Below are 18607 nucleotides of genomic sequence, written 5' to 3'. Positions count from 1 at the left end.
GTATGTACTCTTATGAGTTTACCCTCAGTTTTCAAAATTAATTGAAAATCTTGAAATTCCATCTACCTTTTTCTTTAAAATACCCCATTCACTATGTACTTACAAGTTATTACTGTGTAGGCCATAAATGCAGTAGGTTGGCTGTTGTTTTTCCTGTCTCCTTTTATGTCCAAACACAGAAAGAAATGAGGTATTCATAATACTGACAATTTCAATCTGCTGTTAGATTGCACATCACAAATGTGCAGAACAGATTGTCTACAGAAGACTATATTTTCTCTTTTTTTGTTATAATAGTATCAGGGTGACAGCACTACATAAATTATGTACGGTTGTTGAGATTTTTTACATATTGCACAGTAATACAAATTTTAAGGTCACTTACATAATGTTTTTGACTTCAGTTTTTGTATTTTTATTTTACATCATTTTTGTTTTCTCTCCGTCTCTATCGCTGAATGTCAACAGTTAAAAGCAAATGAAAGGAATAGTGTTTTATAGGTTATTAAACATTAATAACAATAAAAAATTGTATAATAAACTTTATTTTTATAAATAGAAGTAAATAAAAGCTATGTCTTTGGCTTTAAAAAATATTTTCTCCCTAGGGCAGCAAGTATGGTCTCTCTCCTTTTATGTTTTGACCATCATTTGATTTGAATCCTTTGTGTGTTAATGCAAAGATAATGCATTACACAAAGCATTCATAGCACAAATTACTCTGAGGTCATTTGTTACAAGATTCACATTATGTGGTTGACACATTTCCAACAGTCTAAAGCAAAAATACAAATTGACAGTTCATGTGGCATGGTGCTTAATCACTTTTGGTAATGTCCAATGAGTCCATGAAAAGTAAATTGCATCATTAAACCTAATCATAGTTGTTGGGTCAGATTTACTTTGCATTGATGGTCTACTGTTCTGACTGTGATTCAATGATATTTCTGGAACTTTCACAGTACTGGCAGAGTTATTTTTCAAGGTAGCTATCTCAATAACAAGTATGAGGAACTATGTCACATTTTCAAGTATCCATGGAACAAATTTTGATATCCGTGTGCAAACTCCAGGCAGGTTGGCTTCAGCACATCCGATGCCCCAACTGATGATTCCTGCTAGAAAGTAATGCCCATCTTTACCACGAACTTGCAGTGGGCCACCAGAATCGCCCTGTCAACAGAAATTGTTTTGACATGTCTGGGTTTCATTGTGATAAAAAAGGTGAACAGAACACACAAAATAATTACGGCTTGCTAATAGTCAAGTAATAAGTTTTCAGACTTATGTTTTCTACTTGAGAAGAAAGCACAATTTTTTATGGCTTATAATCTTTGAAAACTGCTTACACGTTAATGTTATGTGTCATTTCAAAGATTCACAAAATCAGTTATCACATTACTTGCAATAAAAATTTGTTATTGCTTATAATCAAATATTGTGCATATTAGACATATTAGTGAGTCTCTATCACATAGCTGTAGCTTGGAAATTATGAAGACAGTTTACTTATTTGGTAGTAACAGTAAATGTAATTCCTTTAATTAGAAAAAAAAGTTTATATTTTTAATATGTTAATAGCCTACTTTAAAAGTGATAAGAAAGAGAGAATACTATGTAATTTGTGACAGGAAAGCATCTACTGACAAGGCTCCTAAGTAGTGTAATCTGGGTAAGTGGATAAAAAAAACCACACACAAATACTGAACCATGACTGGCTGTCAATATTTAAGAATTTTCTAATTTTTTACATCAGGATGAAGGTACGGGCACAGCTTCTAAAGAGAAGGAAAAATTGGTCTCTGTCCCAGACATGGAAAGACTTAAATTACAGGAAATGAATAGACAGTAACTATCCATGATTTAAATATTGGAGGACCCATAATAATAATCTGTTGGTAATGTATAAGTCAAAGATTAAATCTACACTACAAGAAATTGAATATAAAATTGGTATAAAGGAGGGTAAAGAAAAGGGCAAGCTTGGTATCAGTAATAAAATATTGGACAAAACATACAAGCTACTTGATGGTACTTGGGTGTGTTCTCACAGTCAATCTATCCTGGACTAACAAAATATTTTCACTGTAGTGAGGCTGGAGTGTTAGATATTGTCAAGGTATGGATTACAAGTTTTTGCAACAAAGCATCTCGCTGAGTTGAAAGCTAGGGGGTAAGATTTGATTGACAGTGGAAGCCCACTCTGGTGGCAGTGAAAGTGGTGTTAGGTCATGTTAATCTAATTTTAGTGTATGATGTACAGAAGCTGGTTACATCCATGGCATGGACACTGCCTTATAGGCATTAGCCACATCTGTGACATAGATGCTGACTGTTAGGCACTACCCAATGGATGCTTTGTGTGTTGCCTTCCTAACCTGTATAAGATCCTTATGCAACTGTATGATAATTATATTTGCCCCCAAATTCTTACCCCTGCAATCATTCTCACTATGAAACCTGCCCCCATACTCCCACTGACTGCTACTTACTCTAGCCCCACCACTGGTATTTTCTACAATATCAAAGGTAGAGTGAGATGGGAAACCACACACGCAAGCTGTTTCGTAACTAACATGCATTCATTGCATGGCTTTTCACATAGGAATGAGCACCTCCAAACTGGCTGAGCACATATACGTAGAAGTATGTACAGTTGAGAAACCCAGTACCCAGTTTGTTGAGTATACTCCACAACATGATTCGAGGGATTTGAATAACTGCAAAGCCAAATGGGCCATTTAGATCCTCTGCCCTCTATTAGCTTCCCATAATAGCAAAGTCAATAATTTACCCTCCAAAATTCCGCACATCCTGACATTATTCTGGACTCCTCTCCATTAACCCTCAAGTGGGTGCACCTGCGTATAAAATGTGCCAATCACAAATAACGTTTTCTTATTCTGTTCCACTGTTGTTTTACAATTGTGAATCCATACCTATTCCTTCATTATTGCTTCAGCTAATAGAGTAATAAGTTGTGTTGTCATAAGTTTAAATGAGTGGCAGTAACTTAAAATAAACAGCAACCTAGGTCAGAAAAAATTTGCGATCCATGCAAGAAAATCAGCAGATTCTGAGCTAGCAGGACAATCCCACAATCAGGCAGGTATCTATGAAGTAATTAGTAATTAAATATGCAGTTGGCAGGGATTTATTCCAGCTCTACAGTTAAATGCTTCAAGTGGGTCGACACTGTGGGGTAACACTTGCATGTGGCATCAGAGCGATATGAGATTTATGTGATTATTGTTTAAGTAAACAGTGATTTAGCTCTCATAATGTATGTTGTTTTATCATTCTTTAATTAAACTAAGATTAAACTGTGATTTTGCTCATACAACTATTCTTCACATATGTACAAAATGTGCAACATGCGTGCTCATGTTATAAAAAAATGGCGCACCCACTCAAGTATTAAAAATACATTCCCCCCCCCCCCCCCCCCCTATTTTACCAACTGTTGTATTTTTTTTAAATAATGAGTTTCATTAGTTTCTCTGCTACTTTGTGGGGACCTTATCATTGATAAAGAAAGTGGAGATTAATAATAATCTTTGCTCAGTGGTTGAGTTTTTGCAAGGAGAGTATTTTTATGTTGTCAGTCTGCTGTATGTTATTGTATCATGTACATGCATCTTGTTGTATCTCCATACTAAGCAATAAAGAGTGAGTGAAATCCACCCATCTGCTCTCTGAATTTCACTATGAGCATTTTCACCAGGAATACACACAGTGGTGATCCTACAGTGAACAATAGCTACTCCATCTTAATCAGTGGACACCGATTGACTGTCTTCACTATGACTATGGAGCCATCCCACAACTGGTACTCTTGTGAACAACAGGTACAAGAAAGTGACTCTCATGGTGCTTTGTATAATGTTTTTCTGTACCCAGATCAGCCTACAGTATATGCAAAACACAAAATGACATTCTGTCATGCCATTCCATGGACTACGATAATGATGCACATGTACACCAACAGTGTGTGTGGACTTCTGACCACCTCATTGATTTTAGTGCTAACTTAAATGTGTCCAAACACCAACAAGTCAATAGTCTGCCTACCTATTGCATGTCTACACAGCAGCAACCCATGTAATTTTACCACTCCTTCCACACTGCCCAGTCAAATGCATTCATAAGCTCAAGAAGGTCCCAGATAGCTGAACCAAGTGAGAAGATTGTCACATTGTCACCTGCAGTGCACAAAGCCATAGATCTTCATCTATGTGAAAAATTTTCTTGGCAGTTTTTGTTCACTGACGTTTGAGAACAGCTCTTCAGCATGGATTTCCTTTGTTGCTCTCATCTCCCCAGATTTGTCTTGAAGAGTCCTTATGCAAGCTAGTAGCAGAGAATCTGAACACTCCATCATCAGTAGTTCACCACTTTATATGCAGCTGCCTGTAGAGGACACAAGCCCACATGCAGCTTCCCGCATGATCCACTGAAATGAGACAGAAACCATCATAGAGTCAGCAGCGGACACTCACATACAGCTGAGACAGGACGCAATATCTATTCCATTGCAGACATACGGCAGTATGGTGAGTACTTCTTGCAGTGTGCATCTATCCTTCTGGTGTGATCCCTCTGTCCATTGGCACTCACATGCGACGATTCAACAGAGTAGAATTCAACACGAAACTGCACATAGAATCCCTTCTACAACAAGTTGCTTGGTCAATGGACAGCATGCAAAATGACAGTTTGACAACAGTTTTATTTCCAGACAGTTTATGCACAGCTGCAATCTGCTCAGTGGCATTAGACTGACCACTTTTACAGCAAGACTATTAGTTGACATGTTCCTAACCATCATGGCTCACAGGACAAAACACTTGCCTCTAAGCAAACAAGCAGAGCCTGGTGGAACTGCATCCACTACCCCATCACTTCTGCAACCCAGCATTCCCCCACAACAACATGATGATCTCAGTGCAGACTGGGAATGGTGCTATGGCCATCCTGGCCAGCCTCTGCCCTACCTCAGCCAGTATCACATGTTATGGAGATGGGGCGAAGCTCACATCAGATTCTTTTTATTTTCTCTTGCCAAGATACATTGCAGTTGTGATCTGCATAGCAGCCAGATATGGCACAGTTGGTCATGTGCTCCTATGCAATGTGACATACGCAGCTGTGACCTCTGGTGACCTTCTCCCCAGTGCTTCACTTGCCCATGGTGGATGTATAGTGGTGGACTATATTGGGACCTCATCATTGATCATGCAAATGCAAGATAATTAAACTCTTTGGTCAGTGGTTGAGTTTGCTTAAGGGGAGAATCTTTGATGATGTCAGTCTTCTGTATGCTTTCATACTGTGTACACATGTGTTGTTGCATCTCCATATTAGGCAATGAAATGTGTATTAATCCCACTCATCTGTTCCTTACATTTCACAGTGGGCATTCCCACTAAGAATTCCCTCAACTTATGTATATTTTTTTCATCTTTCCCTATCTCTTTAGTTTTTCACTATCTCCTTCCACACTTTCAATTCTTACTTGCACTTCTCATTGTTTTTCCTTTTAATACATCTTCACTTCTCACTATTCCCTATCTTACCTCAACTGAAACTATGAAAATGGATATGTTTCTTCAGTTACAAATATTACATATTATTTATTTATTTATTTTCATTACAGCTATCTATGGGCTACATTTACACAACTTCCCTCGCTTTCTAAAGTTCTCTTCCTTCCTCTTTCATCAGTAATCCTTCATCCATTGGCTCACTCACGCATTTTCTTCTTCATTTTCTCTTTAAAGAAATCCTTCACCTCTGCAACATTTTTCTAAAAGATCTGCCTCTTCACAATTTCTTTTGCCATGATCCTGCATTGTTCTAGATCCCAGAGCACTTCTTTCACCCATGGAACTTGTGTCTTCCTGTTCTCCTGGAAGAGAAGAATCTTGTTGGTGAGCCTCTCTGATTCCATTCTTTTAGTATGTTCATAGAAAGACAAGCTTCTTTTCTTCATTATGGTGGTGATATTTTCAAATCTTGGATAAGGTCTCGATTTGATCTTAGGCAGAATGTAAATTCATTAGATATTTTTCTGGGCCCAAGAATCTTTCTAAAGAATTTACTTTCTTTTTTATTCAAGTCTGAAAGTCTCTTTCTGGCTATTGTCTCTGATGAATATAAACATTCAGGTTTGACGAATGTGCTGTAGTGTTGGAATTTGGCCTGGTATGAGAGTGATTTAGATTTGTATGTGTTCTGACACAAGCTGAATGCCATTTCCATTTTTCTTGCCCATTCTTCAATAGGTACCTTTTCACTGTTGTTTGAAGCCTAGGTACTTGAACTTCTGAACTCTTTTGATGTCGTCATACTTGGTCCTCAATGTTCAGACTGGATCACTGGCATTTATGTTCATATATTGTGTCTTCTCAAAAGATATTTGCAATCCTGCTTTCACTGCCGTTTCCTTGAGGACTTCAATCTGTTTAGTTGTAATTTGCAGATTCTCTGCAAAAAAAACACTATATCATATGCAAACGTGAGGCATTCAAATGTAAGCCCAGACTGTTTGCAGCCTAGCCTGATTCCATTTGGACAGTTAAACTGACTCATTTCTTTTCGCCATTCAACAATAACTTTTTCTAAACCACAGTTGAACATGATCAGAGAGAGACTGTCTCCTTGTCTCAAACCTGTTTTGATTTCAAAGGGCTCTGACAGACCTCCTAAAAATTTAATTTTTGATCAGGTGTTTGTTAGTGTTTGCTGAATTAGCCTTGTTGTCTTATCATCTATTCCAAATTCTTTCAGCACTTCTATTAATGTGTCTCTGTCTACGGAGTTGTACGCCTTTTTAAAGTCCACAAATGTCAAGGTTGCTCTCTTATCAGCTGCTAGTGTCTTTGTTTTGATTATGGTTTTGATGGTAAAGATCTGCTCTGCACATGATCTTCCTGTCCTAAAGCTGGCTTGATATTCACCTAGTTGTTGATCTATATGTTGTTCTATTCTATGTTTGAGAGCAATGACAAGGATCTTGTATGCTACTGGTAGAAGTTATATTCCTCTGTAATTATTGACATTGGATTTGTTTCCTTTCTTGTGCAATGGGTGGATGACAGCATCTCTCCATTCTTCTGGGATCTCTCTCATGAGCCAAATTTTTTGAAAGAGTCTTTCAAGCTGTTCTAGGAAACTGTCTCCATGTACTTCAAAAGTTCTGCAACAATTGAATCTTTGCCAGACACCTTGTTCTTTTTCAAGCCCTGATGATCTCTCGTATTTCCTTTTTATCTGGTGGGGTGGAGTCATGAAGTTTGTTTTGCGGTTTCTGGAAGTTTAATTTTTCTGGTGGTGGGTCACAGTTGAGCAACTATTCGAAGTATCTAGCCAAGTGTTCACAATTCTGTTTGTTGTTCATAATCAATTTGCCCTGATCATTTTTGAAACAGATGCTGGGTGATCAGTAACCTCTAAGTTTTTATTTAAATGTCTGACAGAAGCTTCTGGTGTTGTTCTTCTGGAAATTCTCTTCTAGCTCCTTTAATTGATCTCTTTCAAACCTTCATTTGGTGATCCTAAGTACTTTTGCTGTCATACTCCTTTGGGTTTTAAATCCTTCGAAGTTCTGCTGGTAGAATTCCACTTGTTCCTAGCTTCAGAAGGTTTCTGTAAGGCAACTTCACATTCATCATCCCATCATGGATGTTTCTTTTTCTTAGCAAGAAAAATTGAGCTGCTCGGGGGAACACTATGGTAAGCGCCATTGCCGTGCATTTTGCTGTAGATGGCTAATGACACCACCTGTGGGATGCACAATGCAGTAAACTTACTAGTAGTTCCAAATTCACTCAACAGATGTCAGGGCTGAGCTTAATGGTAAGCGCCACTGTCCGTCTGTTGCGGAAACATAATGGTAAGTGACAGAGAGAATGGCGGCAATTAAAAACATCTCTGAGAGTATGGCAACAGTGAACATGGCAGAAGACAAGAAGTATACTTCCAATGATACTAATATCTTCAAGAGGGATCCAGAATACATTCCTAATGATTCAGATGACTCAGAGGCATATTATTTTGTAAATATACTGTCTTTAGTACATTTCATGAACATAATGGTAAGTGCATGTACATACCATTATGTTCCTGAAGTACGTTAATTTTGAGGTTATTTTAGAATGGCTACATTTTTTTGGCTAAGTGGTGTGTGAATGCGCATTTCTCATTCATATTGTTACTTGTAACAATAATAATGGTAACAGTAATAGTAGTTTTCGTTGTTACACAGGTTAATAGCGAATCAGATCATATTGCCCAAAACAACGAACAGCTCCTGCAGAAACCATTCAGGAACAGACAAAGAGGTCGTTTCGGAAAAGGTGCTGCTGTGGCCAAAATAAGAACTGGAACATGATACTGTTTTGGAAATATCTAATTCCAACTGGTAGATTTCGTGTGACTGGACACCACTTCCCCGTTAGCGGGCACACAATGTTGCCGTCCGATAGAGATTTCGCGACAATTGAAAATTACGTTCTCCAACAAGTACAAGATGTGTACAGTCCAGATCAGTGGTGCAAGATCATCAAGAAGTCAGCTAAGAAGAATCCATTGTTTGTATATAATATGAAAAGAGAGGATATCTATCAAATACGATACTCTAAAGAAGCGTTTGTCTTCAGAAAGAAGTCAGGAATATCCATCATCTTTATTCATCAGCGAGACATTTTGTCATGACATTTGGCATGAAATAAGCTTCAGGAAATGTGGAAGGCAAGGACCAGTTCCTATGCTTCGACTTAAATACAATGGGCCAAGGCTTATTGAAAAGTAGAAAGTTGCTGACGTCCTGTCGCTCCTAAATTTCATACCTCCTGTCAACCATGGATTTATCCTGTCACTAAAGCCAACAGTTTTGGATGAAAAAGACATTAGTAATGACAGTGATGAATGATTTTGCAGTTTCAGTAAAGTGTTGAAGACATACTGTAAAATTTAATATGTAATGTTCTATCACTATGTGTTGTTAATGGTATATGGTAATGTAATAATTTTTGTATATTTCATTTGTTTTAGTCAGTTCTGAGTCTCATTTATGTCTGTATAGTAGAAGATAGATGTTACAATCACTACAGAATAAAAGGACTGTTCAAAAAAATTATTCAGATTTGCAGATCAATTGAAACTTTAGATACGCTTTATCTCAAAACTGCGATTTTGGCGCTTACCATTTTGTTCCCCCGAGCAGCTCAATTGTTTGTTTCACTGCTTCTTGAATCTTCTGAGATTTTGTCCCATTCATTGGAGTTTAACGTGTCAAGTTCATGCTGATACTTCACAACTATTTCTTCACTGATTTTCAGTTTTTCAATTCTGTTCTTCTGTATTCTGAGGGTTTTCCTTCTCTGATTGCCAGGGATTGGTTTCGCTTTGACCCTTGTGAATTATTGGTCAGAATCAAAATTAGCACCTTTCTGCACTTTGACATTAATTATTTCCTTCGGGCTGGTGGTCACTACGTGATCAACCTGAAATTCTCCTAACATGGGATTGGGTGATTGCCATGTTTTCATCTGCTTTGGAGCCCTCTTAAACTGGGTGGACATAATTTTCGTTCCAAATGATTCACAAACATCAATCAATCCTTCACCATTTCTGTTTGTCCTTCTGTGAGCTACATATTTGTCCACAGTGTTCCAGAATTTTCTCTCTTCTCCAATCTGGGAATTGAAGTCCCCCAAAATGATCATGACATGCTGCTCTGGGATTCTGAACAGTTCTTCTTCAACTTGTGACCAAAATTCTTCTAACTTCTCTGGCTTCTTTCTGTTGTCTTCATTGATTGATTATGTATTATTGATTACACATTATTATAATGAAATTATCAGTTCAAATATATTTGACCTAGAACTACAAAGTGAAACATGTTCTAGGAAAATACAATAAAATGTGTTAATGAAGAATGTGTTGTTCATCTGATGCCCTTAGAAGTACTAACATATTGTTGTGAACAAGAATGAAGATTTATTATTCATGTTTCTAAACATACTACATTCACTGTCAACGCACTTTCACTGTTATTTCTCACTTTTTTTTTAAAAAAAACAACACAATCCAATAAAGGATTGCATTCTTCACACGTGAAGGTTTCTGATCATACTGAAACACCTCTACAGCTATGAAGATGAGGCGTCATTTAATTATTGTCTGATAATAAAGTAAATACATCCCATTAGCTTACAATGAAAATATTGGGAAAAAATGGTAGAAAGAAGAATCTTAGAGGGTAGATATGAAAATAACAAGAAATAAAACCACTATAGTACAGTTAATAATTCATACACAGTGCTTATTCCTGTTTCCTTGTTCTTCATGTCAGTAACAGTGTTGGATGGTATACTGACCTGGCAGGAGTCCTGTCCTCCATTTTCATAGCCTGCACACAAGAATATTTCTGGAATGAACTCATGTCTACCAGCACGAAGAAACATTGACTTGCATTTGTCGTTGCTTACAATTGGAACTGAGACCTGTGACAAACAAATCTGATTATAGTAATTACATTTTCAACATGTTGTTTTCAATATTATTCTATCTATTGCTAAAGAAAAAATTAAGCATAAATGCTAATATTTCATGAGAGCTGCTTGCCACAATAGCCTAATACTTTTGTGTTTTCTGATCATTGATTTCTAACATTTGTAGTATCAGATGAAGGTAATCCATGTTGTAAGAAAATTCAACAAAAATAAATAGCCCTTCATGAAAGGTGAAATGTTTACATCAAGTGAATCCAGGGATGAGGATCGTCTGAGTAGGAAGTATGAAAAAAAGGAACATTAGCATGAGGTCCGTTTGAGTGAAAAGAACGTAACTGACATGAGAAATTCTTCTTGAGTTGTATGATCCAGCACTGTCATGAATTATACAGCAATAGAAATGGTGTAGTCTGAGAGAGATGATGAAAAGTCAAAGGCAACCAGCTCCTACAACATCCACTCATGTCAACAGTTACAGTTGAAGTGAAAGTGTTGTGGAAGAGATATAAATGCAAGGACAAATGAGTAAAAACTAAAAATGCTGCCTTAATCAGATGAAGCTAGGACACAGTGTGGAAATATAACTATGAGGAACAGAACCAAACTGAAGAGTTTTTAGTGGCTGTGTAGTGTAACACATAAAAAAGAAATTAATCCACAGTAACGAACAGGCAAGAATAGAAATCTTAACCTTCAATGGAGTATATAGATTTTTTATGTAGAAATTTACTGCAAGTGGACCAAAGTGTTCACTTTTTATTCCCTGCATGAGAAATCTTGCACTTCTTAATATTGTAGATAAGGCCATTATTGTGTTTACTACAGATTACACTTTTCATGCATCCCAGTTTCATTTCTTTCTTATATACACAGTAAAATATTGTCAAAAGAATCTTTTAATTTTTTGCATTATTAGCTACACAGCAAAAAATGATGCAAGAAAGGTTTTAAACAATGTACAAAATGTAATCTAAACTTCAGATTCACAGGTTATTCTTGTTTTTGTAATGACCTGTCTTATTATGGGCCACTATGCGCCAGGATGGGTGAGAGAGGGAAAATTTATGCCAGTGTATATACTGAAACAGTGGTTGCATTGATAGGTGTTTATTTCCAGGGACACAGCATTATTGTGAAATTCTACACCTGCATCTACATGATTACTCTGCAATTCGCAATTAAGTGCTTGGCAGAGGGTTCATCGAACCACAATCATACTATCTCTCTACCATTCCACTCCCGAACAGCGCACGGGAGAAATGAACACCTAAACCTTTCTGTTCGAGCTCTGATTTCTCTTATTTTATTTTGATGATCATTCCTACCTATGTAGGTTGGGCTCAACAAAATAGTTTCGCATTCGGAAGAGAAATTTGGTGACTGAAATTTCGTGAATAGATCTCGCCGCGACGAAAAACGTCTTTGCTTTAATAACTTCCATCCCACCTCGCATATCATATCTGCCACACTCTCTCCCCTATTACATGATAATACAAAATGAGCTGCCCTTTTTTGCACCCTTTCGATGTCCTCCGTCAATCCCACCTGGTAAGGATCCCACATCGTGCAGCAATATTCTAACAGAGGATGAACGAGTGTAGTGTAAGCTGTCTCTTTAGTGGACTTGTTGCATCTTCTAAGTGTCCTGCCAATTAAATTCAACCTTTGGCTCGCCTTCCCCACAATATTATCTATGTGGTCTTTCCAACTGAAGTTTTTCGTAATTTTAACACCCAGGTACTTAGTTAAATTGACAGCATTGAGAATTGTACTATTTATCGAGGAATTGAATTCCAATGGATTTCTTTTGGAACTCATGTGGATAACCTCACATTTTTCGTTATTTAGTGTCAACTGCCACCTGCCACACCATACAGCAATCTTTTCTAAATCGCTTTGCAACTGATACTGGTCTTCAGATGACCTTACTAGATGGTAAATTACAGCATCATCTGTGAACAACGTAAGAGAACTGCTCAGACTGTCACCCAGGTCATTTATATAGATCAGGAACAGCAGAGGTCCCAGGACGCTTCCTTGGGGAACACCTGATATTACTTCAGTTTTACTCGATGATTTGCCGTCTATTACTACGAACTGCGACCTTCCTGACAGGAAATCACAAATCCAGTCGCACAACTGAGACAATACCCCATAGGCCCGCAGCTTGATTAGAAGTCGCTTGTGAGGAACAGTGTCAAAAGCTTTCCGGAAATCTAGAAATACGGAATGAACTTGAGATCCCCTGTAGATAGCGGCCATTACTTTGTGCAAATAAAGAGCTAGCTGCGTTGCACAAGAACGATGTTTTCTGAAACCATGCTGATTACGTATCAATAGATCGTTCCCTTCAAGGTGATCCATAATGTCTGAATACAGTATATGCTCCAAAACCCTACTGCAAACCGACGTCAATGATATAGGTCTGTAGTTCAATGGATTACTCCTACTACCCTTCTTAAACACTGGTGCGATCTGTGCAATTTTCCAATCTGTAGGTACAGATCTATCAGTGAGCGAGCGGTTGTATATGATTGCCTTATGTAAATATTATTTCTGAAATGAATATGTACTAATTATATCTGTAGTTTTTGGTGTTTGTGGAAATTTCAAAACCAAGTAATGCTTATATAAACATTCACCAGTCACTGTTTCAGTGAAGGGCTGAGTAACTAGCTTTTAGTACTGAACAAGGTGAAAAACATCCCCAAACATTTTCATTTGTAAGATATTACAAAACTAATTTTGCATTAGGCAAGCTGCCACATACTGTGTAAGGAATTGAAATGTGATACTCATGTATGGATTTAATGGAATATATACTAAAATTACAAATAAACATAGAAATAGAGAATTATATAAAATGTTGACTCAATGAAAAGAGTAAAAGGCTTAGTCAGATGTAAGAGGATGGTAGAGGAAAGAAAGTAGGATCCTTAATGCTGCTGCTGCTGCTGCTGCTACTGTTGCTATATAAAATAATTGTTATGAAGTGTGATTGGTTGGTGATTGTAGTTTGTGTTGCACTAAGTCTTTCTTGAGACTGAGAAGCTTAAGTCCATGACTCACCATGGTTTTAGAAATCATCACTCATGCAAACCTCAGCTTGCCCTTTTCTCACATGATGTATTGTGAACTATGGATGGAAGGCAACAGACATATTCCATATTTTTAGATGTCCAGAAAGGATTTGACATGGTGCCCCATTGCAGGCTGTTAATGAATGTACTAGCATGTGGAATAAGTTCACATATATGCGAGTGGCTTGAAGCCTTCTTAAGTAACAGAACTCAGTATGTTATCCTCGATGACAAGTGTTCATCAGAGACAAGGGTATCGTCAGGAGTCCTAGGGAAGTGTGATCAGACTGCTGTTGTTCTCTATATACATAAAAAATTTGGTAGACAGGGTGGACAGCAATCTGCAATTGTTTGTGATGATGCTGTGTTGTGCAGTAAGGTGTCAAAGTTGAGTTACTGTAGGAAGATACAAGACAACTTGGATAAAATTTATTTTTGGTGTGATGAATGGCAGCTAACTCTAAATGTGGGAATACAGAAGTTAAAATATATCTAAAAACAAAGATGATGAGACTTACCAAACAAAAGCGCTGGCAGGTCGATAGACACACAAACAAACACAAACATACACACAAAATTCTAGCTTTCGCAACCAACGGCTGCTTCATCAGGAAAGAGGGAAGGAGAGGGAAAGACGAAAGGATGTGGGTTTTAAGGGAGAGGGTAAGGAGTCATTCCAATCCTGGGAGCGGAAAGACTTACCTTGGGGGAAAAAAGGATGGGTATACACTCGCACACACACACATATCCATCCGCACATATATGTGTATATGTGTGGATGGATATGTGTGTGTGTGCGCGAGTGTATACCCGTCCTTTTTTCCCCCTAAGGTAAGTCTTTCCACTCCCGTGATTGGAATGACTCCTTACCCTCTCCCTTAAAACCCACATCTTTTCGTCTTTCCCTCTCCTTCCCTCTTTCCTGGCAAAGCACCTGTTGGTTGCGAAAGCTAGAATTTTGTGTGTATGTTTGTGTGTCTATCGACCTGCCAGTGCTTTTGTTTGGTAAGTCTCATCATCTTTGTTTTTAGATATATTTTAACTTCTGTATTCCCACATTTAGAGTTAGCTGCCATTCATCACACCAAAAATAAATTTTATCCAAGTTGTCTTGTATCTTCCTACAGTAACTCAACTACGTGGAATGTTTCCCTCTATTATATTCAGTACAGAAGTTAATGTATATGTGTGGGAAGAACAAACCTGTAATGTTCAGATACACTATTACTAGTGTCTTCCTTGACACAGTCAAGTTGTTTAAATATCTGTGTATATTGCAAAGTGATATAAAATGGAACAAGCATGTGAGGACTGTGGTAGGGAAGGTGAATGGTCAGCTATAGTTTACTGGGAGAAGTGGTTCACCTTTAAAGGAGACTGAATACAGAATGCTGGTGTGACCTATTCTTGAATACTGATTGAGTGTTTGGGATCCGTACTAGGTTGGATTGAGGGAAGACAATGAAGCAATTCACAGACAGGGTTCCAGATTTGTTACCAGTAGGTTTGAACAGCTTATAAGTGTTACAAAGAGGCTTTCGGTACTCAAATGGGAATGCCTGGAGGGAAGGCAACATTCTTTTTGAGAAACACTATTCAGAAAATTTAGAGAACTAGAACAGGAAAGGAAATGACTAGTAATGGTACAGGCACCCTCTGCAATGCTTTGTACAGTGGCTTGCAAGTATGTATGTAGATGTAGATGTAGAAGTACATACCTAAATATAATCTTACTGCTTGACAAAAAAAAGTGAAGCCCACACGAGATGTTAGTGTAACATCCTACATGTTGGTGGGTATGTATATTATTAGAGATGCAATTTCCTGAGACAAGTAGAACAGCCACCAGAGTGGATTACTGTTGTTTGTTTTTAGTCTTGTTACCAGGTGTGGTAGGTTATATGAGGGATATGAACAGTCTCAGATGTTTGGTGATCACTGTGAAGGAGATAGAGGTGCTGCGTACATGCATGAAATAGCATTATCAGCACCTGACAGAGTTTGAAAGTGGCCTCATCGTGGATTTCCATTTGGCTAACTGGTCGAACTCTACAGTATCCAGATTTGTTGGGTATTCAGATGTGACAATTGCCTAATGTGTGGCTCCATGGGTATGTGAGGTCAGACACACTCATCATCAAGATTCCAGGTGACCATGTCTGACCACTACAAGTGAGGATCACTATATTGTGCACCAAGCACAGTGCATCCCCTTCACATACGTGCCTGCCACCTGAGAACAAGTAATGGACTTCCTGCAACATTCTGTGTCATCTAGTTTCATTGGTCAAAGACTAGAAGCAATCGGCCTAGGGAATTACAGACCCATACATAAGATGCTGTTAATACCACAACACAAATGGCTGTGTTTGGAGTGATGGTGTGTCTGGGAAGTATGAACTGATGAGTGGCTTTGTACTGTGTTGAGTGATGGCCTGCAGTTTTGCACTATCCCAGATGATCATCGTGAGTGAGTATGGAAGTGACATGGTTAGAGATCCCGTTCTTCCAATGGTTAGGAGAGGCACAGAAGTAATTCTCCTAGGGCAGATTGTTTCAATACATGCCCCATGAGCAGGAGCATTTACAAGCGCTCAGGGCCTATTCTTAGAGCAGTGGTGGTGAGGGGAGCTGATGTCATACACACTTGTACTCTGGAGGCAGAAGCAAACAGATTTGCCTCTGCATGTTTAGACATTGTGGGTGTGTAAATGTGACAGCAATTAAAAAAGTCTATTTGTGAAAGCCCATTACAAGAAAGCTCATTACAAGAAACATATCTGTCCAGTGACAGAGATGGAAGGCTGCAGTGTCTGATGTGTCACAAAATGCTTGTTTCTGCAAAGAAATACAATTTGCAGCATCATTACAATTGCCTTCAAGCAATAGGCTATGACTGAATAGAAGGGTATGCTTGCAAGTAATTTGATTTCCAAATTGAAGGTCAGTATACAGGAAACATATTGTGACTGAGGAGTTTTGAGGTAATGTGAAAAATGTCTTTTACTACTGTAATATGTTTACTCATTTTAAGTAATAATGCTGCAGAAAACCTAAATGAAGCTTTAATTCATGCAAATTCGAAAGGATCTCCCATCATAGCACTGACTGGCAAACCATTCTCTTTGAGACCTTGCATTAAATCATGTCTGGTAGCAGTGGCAGAATGCATAGTTCCAAGGAAATTAGGAACTTTGAAGGCATTTGTGGTGTCCCATTGAATCCTTGACATGGGAGCTGATTTGGAGGCACAACTCAGGAATAACACTCAGAGTTTCACAGTTTTTCCTCTCATACTCTATGAGAGCACAGGTATATCCGAATGTGCTCAACTTGCTATTCTTGTATGTAGTGTAGACGTGCAACTGAATGTTTTGGAGGAGATGCTAGATATGGTACCACTGGATTATATGACAACAGGGCTCAAAATTTTTGAAGCTGTGTGTGACTCGGCAGACAGGATGAATTTGCTGTGGGGAAACCTTCATTTTGTGGCCACAGCCAGCGTGCCACAAATGGCTGACAAGATTTTGTCTCTCACTTGAAAAATAAATTTAAGAGTGACTTCGGAAAGGGCATCTACAGAGTACAGTGTTTATTTCATCTGGAGGCATTATGTGCTGAAACTGAGGAACTATGTGGTGTAATGGAAATTGTAGTGACATGTATGAATTTTGCACAGTGGTACAGTGTCAGCCATAATCAGTTCAAAGGGTCTGTTCATGATAGTGAAGCTAGGTGTGCAGATATACCTTACCAGTGCATAGTTCAGTGTATAAGCATAAATAAGGTTCTTCAAGGTTATTTTTTGCTTTTGGTTCATATATAAAAATGAACCTAAATGCACTGAATGTGTTGTTACAGAGGGAAGATTTTTGATAGTACAAATGAAAGACAAACTCAGGACATTAAAAGATAAGTTCGGTTTATATAAAAGACAAATGAGGAACACAAACCTTGATTCTATACCTTTACCTGCCCAGATCCCCTTTATAAACTACAAATGTATAATTAATCAGCTAATAGCTAGTTGTGGTTCCAAGAACTGAACTTTTAAGAGAAGGAATATCAGTTGGTTGGTACTCCTTTTTCAGGTGTACCTGATTCTGTGACATGTAAAACTGGCTTGCAAAATTCAACATTTTAAAGGACATGCACCTCAGTTGTTTAAATTTGCCTCAAAATTTAAAGACAGAAACATACAAAGTAACACAGGAATACTACTGTGATTATGTGCATGTTAAGATCAACATACTTCTTATGAGGAGTTATTCTCTGCATTGAAGATAATTAAAAACAATGACAGATTATTGCTTCAGGACCCTACAGTGAAGAGTATGCTGTGCATCACTGCAGTAAATCAGGTATCACCTGATAAAAGTACACTTGTCTCCCAAAAGATCTGTAAAAACAACAAAATCAATCAATTTGTTGTTAGTTGTGCAATGGATACTCATTAATTTGCTCTGCTCACCATTTCCACACAGCCAGCTCATCCTTTACCAGCTGTTACATGTCCATGGCCCTCAATTTCTTACTCTGACTAATTTCATGTAGATTAAATTAGAGTAATTTCACATACAGCCATGCCTGAGGCAGGATTTTGAGTGCAGCTGCAGTTTCTCGTGACATCAGGCCCCAGCCTGCCCCTCCACTTGTACACATGTTTACTGCTGTCCAGGGCTGAGAGGTAGTGCCCCACAGGCAAGTGAACACTCTCCCCAGCTCACAGGCAAGTGCTCGAGTTGGAACAGCCTGTCCTGGGATCATTGGTGTGGGGAACCATTGTATCTGATTTCAGGTCACAGATAGTAATTTACTGAAGGAACTCTGACAGCACAACAATATGTCATGGACATCCTGTGTTCTAATGTGTTACCCCTATTGCAACACTCACAGGACACTGCTCATCCACATATGGCACAGGTATCTGTGAACTGGTCCTAATAGAAAGTGTGGAAAACTAGTTTTGAAGTCAACTCTGTTCCATTGCCAGTACCAGGGATATCA

At 38.2% G+C, this 18607-nt stretch overlaps 1 protein-coding gene across 1 annotated transcript in view; it reads right to left on the bottom strand.

Moving 5' to 3' along the window:
- Positions 1 to 547: 547 nt before the first annotated feature.
- LOC126173147 (serine proteinase stubble) overlaps positions 548 to 18607 on the bottom strand; it is a 538296-nt gene continuing 520236 nt past the window's right edge. Inside the window, exons 9-10 of the mRNA XM_049920937.1 lie at positions 10383 to 10508; positions 548 to 1173 (exon numbers count right to left, since the gene is read on the bottom strand). Of these exons, the coding sequence (XP_049776894.1) occupies positions 1015 to 1173; positions 10383 to 10508 (285 nt within the window). The 3' untranslated portion in view covers positions 548 to 1014. The remainder of the gene's footprint in view (positions 1174 to 10382; positions 10509 to 18607) is intronic.

The sequence above is a fragment of the Schistocerca cancellata genome, chromosome 1 (genome assembly GCF_023864275.1).
Source record: "Schistocerca cancellata isolate TAMUIC-IGC-003103 chromosome 1, iqSchCanc2.1, whole genome shotgun sequence".
NCBI lineage: Eukaryota > Metazoa > Arthropoda > Insecta > Orthoptera > Acrididae > Schistocerca > Schistocerca cancellata.
Note: the sequence above shows the minus strand (reverse complement) of the source record. Positions and strands in the feature narration are given on the sequence as shown.